The sequence below is a fragment of the Colius striatus genome, chromosome 16, assembly GCF_028858725.1.
Source record: "Colius striatus isolate bColStr4 chromosome 16, bColStr4.1.hap1, whole genome shotgun sequence".
Taxonomy (NCBI): Eukaryota; Metazoa; Chordata; class Aves; order Coliiformes; family Coliidae; genus Colius; species Colius striatus.
In genome coordinates this window covers 908,094-918,981 of record NC_084774.1, presented here as the reverse complement: position 1 = coordinate 918,981, position 10,888 = coordinate 908,094, and the positions used below count along the sequence as shown (strand labels likewise).

Below are 10,888 nucleotides of genomic sequence, written 5' to 3'. Positions count from 1 at the left end.
TGTCCCTGAGGCAGCAGAATCTCAGCAACAGAAGCAAGGCACAGGGAGGTTTTGAGTGAGAAGGGCACCCAAAGGTGGTCATGTGCTCTTCTTCCTCATAAACCAAGGAAAAGCAGGGGCTGGAGTGAGGGGGGGGAAGTTTCCAAAGTCTGCTCATCTCTGATCTCTCCCCTCCCTGGCACACAGGGACCCAGGGCCTCTGCCACAGACGCGGAGAATCTGCTGCAGAACCTGAAGGTGAGTGTGGAAATGCCTCCCTCTCCCCACACCGTGCCTCCAGCCGTGGCCTCCAGCATCAGCTTCCAAAGGGAGCAGTGACACTGAGGCCTTAGCAGTGCTCACCCTGCTCCCATCCTTGTCCCCTTGCTTCCCAGGATATGGATGACCTGGAAGCTGATCTCCTGGGGATATCAAAGCCCAGTTCTGCAGCAGAGAAGACAACTGTGAAAGGTCCTGAGGAATGGGGTTCCTTGGGAGAAGGACGAGCTAAAGCCCCAGGGAAGCTGTTAGGTCCTGAGAAAGGTTAGAGGGAGATTTTACTTTTGTCTTCACAACTTGATTGGGAATGAGCAGGGGATGTCTTCATCTGGGAACAAAAAGTGGAAGGAGAGCCAAAGGGGTTGCATTAGAGGTATGCCAGCCACAAGGCTGTGGGGAGGAATGTGTGGCGCCACATGTAGCTGCAGAGGAGCAGGGGGGCTGGCGTCTTTGCACCCAGTTGCTCCTCTGGGCATTGAGTCAAGGCTGCTTGTTTGAACAGAGAAGGAAGAGGACTGGAAGAGGAAAGATGATGTGTCTGGCGTGTACAAGTCCTCGGTGGCCTCCACACCCAAGAGCCCAGTGGCGAGGAGGCGGTCTGTCAGGTGTGGTGCTGCGTGTGTGTCCCTAGCTCCAGGCACACTGCCCCTGCGACAGGGCAGGCAGGGGCCCTGGGGTCCCCGTGCAGGCAGGGCTCCCTCCCAGGGGCAGGGTTCCCGGGGCCCCTCGGGCACAGATGGAACTGCTTCTCCTTGCGGCAGGTTTTCAAGCGACACGAGCAGCCAAGTGAAAGCAGAGCTGCACCCCAAAGCTGCTCCTGCAGGCAGCAGGCGCACGGTGCGGGGCAGGGGGGCTGGAGCCGACTGGCTGGGCCTGAAGGATGAGGATTGGTGTGAGTGGGAGCCGCTGCCTGCAGCGAAGGGCAGCCCTGCCGTGAGCCGCCCCAGCCCTGCCCCGGTCGCACGGCCTGGCCCCGCCAGCCACGTCCCGTTGATGGCCACGCTGCTCCCGTTTGCTCCACGTGTAGCTGCTCCAGCAGCACCTCTCCCAAAGCCTCGTCTCAGATTGAAGCCATTAGTTTTAAGCGCTAGTTTGTCTTGGGGTGGAGTATTAGCGCAGGGTTTTCTCCTACTTGATCCAGCCTGCAGCCCTCCAGGCTCACCTTGCTGTTGTGGCCAGAATCGCACCCACTGTCCCAGGTCTTGCAGAGCTGTCCTGGATGAGCACAGCCCCACAGCACATGCTGTGTTCCTTGTTGGTGTCTGCATTCCCCTTCATTCCTCCTAGTTCCAGACACACCGCCTCCTCCTGCTGAGTTTACACCGGCACAGGTTGAGCCTTGTGCCGTTGGAATGGGGCTCAGAAGGGAATTGCAGAGAGCCGTGTGTGATGTGCAGGGCTGTGTTAGCTGGGGCTGCTGCTGTCTGGGGCGAGCGGGGATGAAACGAGTAGGAACAGCAGTGATGGAGGTTTTGAGACAGAGGCTTTCAGCTGCAAGGCAGGAATTGGTGTTGGGGACAGGATCTTGCCTTCCCTGAGCTCTTCCACATCTGGTGTTTGTGCCTGCAGCCATCCAGCCGCCTCCACAGGAGCCCCACAGCAGGCAGCTGCCCTGCAGGACACAGCCAGTGCAGACAGCTCTGGGTAAGGCCTCGGTCAGCTCTCGGGCACCCTCCGTGGGACAGATGTCCTGCAGAAAGCAGCTGCGTGTGTGCAGTGGGGGAGTGGGGGGGGCTGGGAGCCAGCAGCGATCCCTTTGGGCCTGAGACCTCTGTAGCTAGGAGGGAGGGCAGCTCGGCAGGTGGGTTGGGTTCTTGTCTGTTGGAGCACTAGGAAAGCCAAGCTTTCAACTTCAATGGCAAGCAGAGCAATATCTGTGTGCCTCTCCCTGCTGTGCATCACTTGTGTCTCTGCCCCTGCAGGCAGCCGGTGCCCTGGCTCAGCACCACGAAAGGAGCCTCAACTCAGGCGTCGGAGGCTGAGAAGGAGGATCCCTCCGGAGACACCAGCGCCCTGGGTGCGTTTCCTGGGATTGTGCAGCTTGGGCAGCAGGATGCAGAGAGGCTCCCCCTGCCCTGCAAAACAAGTACAAATCAGGAGGCACAGCATTACCCTTGGCCATGGAGTTGCTGCCCAGGCTTTGAGCAGCCGGTGTGGGAGCAGGTTGCCACGCTGCAGGATCCCACCATCCCCCTTTTGTGGTGTGGTGGAGACACGGTGCTGGGGCACACTGAATTCTGCAGGGCTGCCTTTGGACTTTCAGAGGGCTGCAAAAGACTTGGTTTCTCTTGGTGGGCATGAGTTCATGCTGTCCTTTCTCTCTTCCCCCTTCCCTCTTCCTGCCCACGTGCTGGTCCCACTAGTGCTGTGTCTGGGCTGAAGCTGTGCACCAGTTCAGAGCCTACTGAAAGCAACTCTTTTAGGATTCAGCCTCCTGCCTAGGTGATGGAGATGGAGGAGGAGCCATGCTTTGCCCTCAGCCTTTCTCTGCAGGGCAGAGTGCCAGCATTGTGGGGGTGCAGGAATGGACAGGCCTGCCTGACCCTCTGTCCCCATCACCACCCACCAGAGCAGAGCAGGACCCTTCTCACTCTGCCCAGGAGAGCCAGACCTTTGTCCTTCTGGGAGGGGATGATTGCTGTTGCCATGTCTGAATGGCAGACTTGTTCCATTTTCAGCCTCTACAGCCTTATTGCCAGGAGAGCAGGAGGTGCAGGGCCCTGTCCCACTTGCTCAGGTAGGTCTGCTGGGCCTGTGGCCCTGTGAGGTGCAGGATCAGGCTTGTGCTGATGGCCCTCTGCTGCCAACTCCTCGTCATCCAGCTCTGTGCATCCATGGGAGCCTGGGTTCATGGAGGGAAAGTGTTGGGAGAGCTCTGGGATACCACAAGTAGTATTTATCAAACCAAAGCACGTGTGCTGTGGATGCTTTGTAAATCACAGCAGTTGACACTGCTGCATTGCCTGAGCAGCATGTACAGACTTCTCCAGGCACATATACGTCATATTAACAGCAGAGATTGCAGTTGATAGAGGAATTGGCTTCCTCAGCATGGTAGTGAGGATACTCGGAGATGGTTTCTAGAGCACTGGAGGGCCATCAGAGCCTTTGGCAGAGAGGGCAGCTCTTGCTTTGTCTTTGAAGCCCCTTTTTCACATCTGCCTGGGCCTTCTTGCCCTGCCTTCATGGCAGGACAGCTGCTGTCTCCCCGAGAGCTGCCGGCCTTCTCCTTGAATCTACCCCCACAGCAAGAGGAGCCCAACATGATTTTGTCTGGGATAGGGGCTGCTGAGCATCAGAAGGGAGCCAGGCCAGCAACAGGGTTGGGCTGGGGAAGGGTAGAGGAAGGGCCTCAGTAAGCTGGGTATGAATTACCACTCCCAGGCTAGGAAGAATGTTCCCTCAGGACTTGACCTGCCTGACAGCAGCCCTGTGTCTCTGCAGGTTCCCACACCCAGGACACGTCTCCAGGCTGCCCCACAGCTGCAGGTGAGACACACGCCTTCCTGTGTGGGCTGATGGCCACCCCACAAAGCCACGGATCCTGAAGGGCCTTGATCTTCCCTCTCCATCCCCACAGACAGAGTCCTCAGGCCTGGGCTTGCTGCATGAGAGGAGGCCGGGGCATGGCACTGCCCGGCTCTGTGAGGATGCATCAGGCTGCCGGGCAGCTCTGGTCAGCGCCCAGGCCCGTGTGGCAGAGCTGGAGAGCCAGGTGAGCCCCGTCACCTGCTGGAAGGGGGCCACGGGTGACACAGCGGGAGGAGAAGGGCTCATGTCCACTCCAATGGCATCAGAGTGACAGGGGAGAGAGGAGAAACCTCTCTGTCCAGAAGTAGCCATGGCCACTGAGTGAGTGCTGCTGTGGGAGCTGTGTCCCTGGAGCAGCACAAGGACCTTCTCCCCGGGTGCCTGGCAGGTCCAGATGCTTGAGGTGGAGCGGACACAGCAGAGGCTGTTGCTGGAGAGTCTCCAGCAGCAGCACCAGAAGAACCTGGATCTTCTCGAGAGCCCCTACAGGTACCAGGCTCTTGCCTGTGCTCCCCTCCTCTGTCAGATCCTTGCCTGCAGCCATCTCCTCTGAGGTAGGGAGGGCTGGGCTGCTTCCCCAGTCCATCCTTGAAGACAGGCACAGAGGCACGTCGGAGTGGACCTGGTGGGGACAGAGAGCAGCCCCACAGGTGAACAACCAAGGTTGGAGTCCACTCTGACCAACACTGTCTGGTGGATGGTGAGGAGGAGGAACAGGTTTGGAGGAACTCTTTGCCAGCATGTCCCCAGCCAGTGCAGTGCACTGAACAGCAACAGGAGGGTTTGAGGCTCTGACTGTGGAGAGGCTGAATGTTTCCCATGTGCACAGCAACACTGATCTGAATCCCCACGTGCACTTTGGGTGGAGAGCTCCAGGTATTGCCACGAGAGCAACACTTCTCCCTTGGTGTGACCTCTACAAGCAGGCGGCAAATGAAGGTGTTGGAGGAGAGCCACGGGCGGCAGGAGGAGAGGCTGCGGCAGGAGCTGGAGCAGCTGAGGGCTCAGCTGCTGTCGCAGAGCCAGGATGCGGAGCAGGCGCAGGCAGAGCTGCAGGCACAGCACCAGCAGCAGCTGGCAGCACTGGAGCAGCAGCACACGCTGGAGGTGAAGCGGCTGCAAGAGCTGCAGAGGTGAGAGCAGCACACACGTGGGGTTAGTAGCCCTGCTCTTGGCAAAGGAACCAGGGAACAGCCTGGGGGCTGCGGTGAAAGGAGGCTCGAGAGGCACTGGGCTATGGGTGGCTCAGTGGCTTTTGGAATGGGGATTTGCTTTGTAGGTTGGCACAGGGAGATGTGGCTGGAGGTACCATTTCAGAGTGAATGTTTTACCTTTTTACTCAGTCCAGTGAGCCACTGGTGTCGCACGTAGTTTGGGTCAATGAGAAGCCAGGTTTTGGTAGAGAAGCCCTTAAGCCCTGCATGTGGTCCGTGCCAAATGTGGATGCCTGTCAGGGGCGTGCCCTGTGACAGCCCACCACGCCAGCTCAGTTCCTGGCACCACTCAGCTCCATGACCATGACCAGGCCTCTTGCACAGTGCCTGTCACGGGGAGCACGGCTTTGAGACAGCCCGTGGTGGGCTCCTCACCCGTGTCCCGCAGGACGTCCATCCAGGAGCTGCGCCAGGACTACGACGAGCAGCTGCGGCGGCTGCAGCGGCTGAAGGATCAGGAGGTGGATGCGGTGACCAGCGCCACGTCACACACCAGGTACCAGCCCCCTGGCCGTGGTGTTCCCCGCGGAACCAGCCTCGGGCTGTGGCAACAGAGCCCATCCCCTCTTCCCCCTGCTGCCTCTCACAGGGCTGCTGAGCACTTTGCTCTCTGTCAGTACTCTCCTAAGCAGCAGCTCTGTCTTCCCACCACTCTGCTGTGACCCACAGAGGGGCAGGGCAGGACTGCCTGGCCTTTGGCCCACCACATCTCCCCCTCCATCGCAGTGAGGTGAAGCGTGTGCCACAGGGTTGACTTTCTCCTCGCTCTCCTCCGCAGGTCTCTGAACGGCGTCATCGAGCGGATGGAGAAGTTCTCCAGTGATCTGCACGAGCTCTGGCACAAGGTGGAGGCCAAGCACCACAGCACCTCCCAGGAGCTGGCCACGTGGGCACAGCAGCTCAGGGGTACGTCTGTCAGCCATCTGTCAGTGCTGGAATGGCTCTGGAGGCACCCAGCAAATGGGGAGAAGGTGCCCTGAGTCAGGCAGGGACTGGGAGCCGAGGCTGGCAAAGCCTGGCCTGCCTCGGCCACTGAACACCTCGGGGTGTCCCCGTTACGAAGTGGGGTCCTGGGGGTGTGCAGAAGGGGAGCAGCACAAATGCATGCAGGTCTTCCGCTGTGAGTATGGTATGGGCAGAGAGGGCTTCCCACCTCGTGCTGCTCATGGCTCGGCTGCTCCCTCTGCGCAGTGCTCCAAGACAGGATGTTGCAGCAGCAGAAGGACATGGAGGAGGAACAGAGACGACACCAGGACGTGATTGCTAAAGTGGAGGCCAGGCTGAGCGAGCAGTCTCAGCAGCTGGAGCAGGTGAGCCCAGGCTGTCTCTTTTGCCCGAGTCAGCCCTCCTGTCTGGGTTTGGGATAGGTATGTGTTGTCCCAGGAGCCTGGAACAGCCCCTGTCTCTCCTCCCTGTCCAAACCCAGGAGCGCTGCAGGGCGCTGACGGAGCAGTGCCAAGTGGGATCTCTGCAGCGCTCGCTGGAGGAGCGGCAGCAAGTCCTGAGCCAGCAGCTCTCCAAGGAGCGAGCAGAGCTGGAGAGGGCCAAGGTGAGGTGGGACAGACAGCTCCAGGTGCTGTTCACGTGTGCCCCGAGTGTGAGCAGGGCTGCAGTGCGCTGTGTGATGGAGGAAGGAGCCGGGTTCTGGGCTGCCCACCCCCAGGCGCAGTGACTCACAATCAGAGCGGTCCCCTGGCAGCTGGAAGCTTGGGGCTGAGCTCTCCAAGCAGGGCTCACCCCAAGCACTGGGGGCTTGAACCAGCTTCTGGGTGTTGCCTGATATTTGATGGCAGAGATGGGCTGAAGGAGAAAAATCCATCAGCAAAGGGGACTCAGTGCTTTGCCTCTCCCTCTCTTGTGACATTCTGCAGAGCACTTTTCTGGCGGAGCAGCAGTTGGTGGTGCAGAAGTGCTCAGAGGAGTACCAGAAGCTGGCGACTGAGTGGGCTGAACTTCGTGCCCAGCAGCAGCAGAGCAGGGTGAGGATGGAACTGGACACGGGCACATGGGCTCCCAGGGAGAGGGCACCGTCAGCAGCCTGGCCAAAGTACTGCAGCGCAGCCCCTTCCCATGCCCACGGGGCAGGCTCTACGCTCCTTCAGGTGTTTCAGACAGAGATGTCCCTTGGGGTGGTGAGAATCAGGCTGCCCCAGGAGCAGCCTCCACCAGCCTGCTTTAGATGCTGACAGAAGCGTGGGTTCCTCTGTCTCTCCCCTCTGCCTGTGAGGAGTTGGGGCAGCCAGACCAGGCACAGCCACCTCCGTCATGAGAGGAAACCCCCACGGTGGGTGTAAGCAAAGCCTCCCCCTGCCACGAAGTTTTCCGCCCTTGGCCTAAAAACCAGACTCAAAGTCTGAAAACCAGGCTCGAAGCCTGAAAAATGAACCAGACTAGAAGTGTGAAACCAGGCTCGAAGCCTGAAAAACCAGCTCGAAGCCTACTTCATGTGGCGATCAACCCAGGGTCCGATTCTCAGCTGGGTGGGAAGAAATCAGTCCTACTCAATGTGAGTGATAGCAGAAATCTTCACTTTGTCGTCACAGCAGCAGCCCCGGTTGCCAGCCCCAAGCCTGGGAAGAGGCGTCGGGCGCTCAAGCAGCACGAGCTGCCCCAGGCAGCAGGCTCTGAGCTCCGGGGGAGCAGCATGGGGGGCTCCCACGGGACAGCCTTTCCGTGGGTCCTGGCTGACGGTGCGGTACAGGCAGGTGCCCCTGCACTGCAGCTGGTGCAAGCCCTTTGTCCCCTGGGTCTAAACATGCAGCGTCTCCTCGAATTGTCCTGGCAGCGTGGAGCTGAAGTGGACCCTGAGCTCCACCTCGCCGTGGGCAGGCACGATCCACCGGGCACTGCTCAGCCTGGCCACTGGGAGCCGAGGCCTGTTGTGCTGGGAGCTGGCCTGTGCTGCCCTGTGCGGGCTGTCTCACAGCAGAAATGTCACCTTGGGAAGTGCCACCTAAAGCTTAGAAGCAACGGTTTCACGTCAGGCAGGAGACGTGTACTGCATCGATGCGCGTTTCTATGGCAACATCGGCCGCTTCATCAACCATCACTGCGAGCCCAACGTCTTCGCTGCCAGGGTCTTCACATCCCATCAGGACGTGCGCTTCCCCAGGCTGGTCTTCTTCAGCACGGGGGACATCAGAGCTGGAGAGCAGCTTGGGTAGGTGCCGGCCCTGGGCCGCAGGGAGGATGGAGAGCAGAGGGACGAGCGCTGGGCTGCTGCGTGCTGCTGGGCTCCAGCGCTGTGTTCCCGGGGCCGTGCCCCCGCCGGCACTCGCCATCCCCTGAAGCTTTGCCGAGCCCCAAACGGTGGCGGCGCCGCGGGCTGCCGCCCCCCCATCCTGCAGCTCTGGCTGCCCCATCCCTTTGGCTGCCCCGTGCTGCTGCTCTGCACTGAGCCCGGCTCCGTCTCTCTCCCGCAGCTTCGACTACAAGGAGGATTTCTGGGCCGTCAAAGGCAAATCCTTCAGCTGCAAATGCGGCTCTGGCAGGTGCAAGTACACGAGCTGGGCGCTGGCCAAGCGCCAGGCGCGCGCCCTGTCCCGCAGCAGGAAGCCAAAGGAGGCCCCTGTCAGCAGCTGGGTGGCAAAGGCTCCACGGCACAGGCACTGAGTGGGTGTCACCCTGTGTGCTGGGCTTGGTGGAGAGAGGGTGAGCTGTCCCTGGCACTGCAAGGGGCTGTGGGCAGGAGAGAGAGAAGAGAGAAGAGAGAGGAGAGAAGAGAGAAGAGGGAAGAGAGAAGAGAGAAGAGAGAAGAAGAGAGAAGAGAGAAGAAGGAAGAGAAAAGAGAGAAGAGAGAAGAAGAGAGAAGAGGGAAGAGAGAAGAAGAGAGAAGACAAGTCAGAAGGGGATTAGGAGAGGAGAGAGGAGAGGATTGGAGAGGATTGGAGAGGAGAGGAGAGGAGAGGAGAGGAGAGGAGAGGAGAGGAGAGGAGAGGATGGGGATTGGGGGAGGAGGTGGGATAAAAGGGGAGGAGAAGAGAGGATCAGGGGAGTGCAGAAGAGAAGAGGAGAAGATGGGAATTGGGGGAGGAGAGGAGGGGAATTAGGGGAGGGGAGAGGAGAGGTGGAGAAAAGAGAAGAAAGGAGAGGATGGGTATTGGGATAGGAGATGGGAGAGAAAGGGAAGAAGAGGACAGGACAGGGGGAAGGGAAGGGGATAAGGGAAAGAGAAGGAAAGGAGACAAGGGGAGTGAAGTAGAGTAGGAACATTAGGTGAGGGGAGGGGAGAGGAGGGATACGGGGAGGAGAGGAGAGGATGGGGATTGTGGGAGGAGGTGGGATAAAAGGGGAGGAGAAGAGAGGATTGGGAGTGGAGAAGGGAGGGGAGGAGAGAGGAGGGGAGGGGAGGGGAGGGGAGAGGAGAGGAGAGGAGAGGAGAGGAGAGGAGAGGAGAGAAGAGAAGAGAAGAGAAGAGAAGAGAAGAGAAGAGAAGAGAAGAGAAGAGAAGAGAAGAGAAGAGAAGAGAAGAGAAGAGAAGAGAAGAGAAGAGAAGAGAAGAGAAGAGAAGAGAAGAGAAGAGAAGAGAAGAGAAGAGAAGAGAAGAGAAGAGAAGAGAAGCCACAGCCTGATCTGCAGCTCTCCATCAGTGTGGGACCTGCTGCCATCACAGAAGCATCTTGTCACGTTTGATTTTCTGTTTCTATTCTATATCATTATATTGTGTTCTGTCACAGAAACACTTTTCCCCGGCATTGTTTCAGAGTTCAAACACGACTCCTTCTTGTGTTACCATTAAAAGTATTTGCCCCAGCTTGAAAGAACATTTAGTTCTCAATCTCCACATGTTGTCTCTAGGAGCTTGTTCTGACATATTCTATTGTCCCTCCTGTCTTCCACTTGCTGGAGAAGAAACAGGCACAGTACTGCTCAAGTGGCTGGGTGTGACGTGCTTGAGGCACAGCATCTGTCTCAAGGGCTGTGTTGAGGAGACAGCCTGGAAAGCAAAGGCAGAGCCTGATTCCCCGTTCTGCTGTGCAGCTTTGCAGCCCTGGCACTCTCCTGCTGTGGGGCTGAGCCTGAAGCCCCGAGTCTCCTGGGAGGGAGCAGCACTGAGGCCTGAGAAGAGGAAAGATTGCCCAGCATGAAGCTGCTGTCAGCCTTTGGCAGGCAGGGTGGCGTTTCTGAGCTGCCTGGTGCTGCCGTTCCTGGGGAGCACTGAAGAGCCAGGGCGGCTGCCTGTAGCCGCAGGCAGGAGCGTGGGCAGCAGCAGTGAGCGGGGCTGTGTGCAGCTGGGGAACGGCTTTGGCACCGGCACCGGGACTGAAGTGCCCGAGCCCAGGGCAGCATCGGCAGCGTCGTTCCTTTCTGTCAGCGCCGGCTGCTCGGGGCATCGCTGCACCCAGCCTGCGCCTGGGAAAGGAAACAACACAGCTCCCATCCCTTACGGAGAGACGAAGCCACGATCCCACTGTGGGCACTGTGGCCTGGCTGGAAATGCTTTCAGCTGCTTTGGCTGCTTGGTCCCACCATTTACAGCCCAAACACAACTGACTGGCCCCCATAAGGCTCGCTCCCTCGGCCCTTCCCAGGCTGATTGCAAAGGGCTCCTGCTCACAGGCGTCTGCACAACACACAAGTGGCTCCTGGCACTATTAAACACTTTCAGCCCTTGGCTTGCCATTCTCTCCCCATTCATCACTCAACTCGTCATCTAAGTCCACACCTGCTGGTATGAAATAGCAACAGAGGACAGGGATCTGGGGCCTGTGAATGGGAAAGCTCTCAAGTCTGGTACCTGGTTCAGGCATTAAAGGTGTCCCACCTGGGAAGCCTGCTTCCCTTTTCCTTGCAGGTGCTATTTACAGCTGAAACAGTTGCTTTTTAAAAGCAAAACCATCACAAAAAGCCCAAAGAAACAGTTGGGTGATTTCCCTTCCCCAGGG

General features: G+C 58.8%; 1 protein-coding gene across 1 annotated transcript; it reads left to right on the top strand.

The window, feature by feature from the left end:
- Positions 1-1,138: 1,138 nt before the first annotated feature.
- On the top strand, positions 1,139-8,615 carry LOC133626973 (fas-binding factor 1 homolog). The gene is made up of 15 exons (XM_062009412.1): positions 1,139-1,191; positions 1,828-1,902; positions 2,181-2,275; positions 2,937-2,995; positions 3,703-3,747; positions 3,839-3,973; positions 4,178-4,278; positions 4,716-4,922; positions 5,392-5,499; positions 5,782-5,909; positions 6,195-6,313; positions 6,430-6,552; positions 6,875-7,027; positions 7,988-8,163; positions 8,426-8,615. The coding sequence occupies exons 1-15, from the start codon at positions 1,139-1,141 to the stop codon at positions 8,613-8,615; spliced, it is 1,767 nt and encodes a 588-aa protein (XP_061865396.1).
- Positions 8,616-10,888: the final 2,273 nt, after the last annotated feature.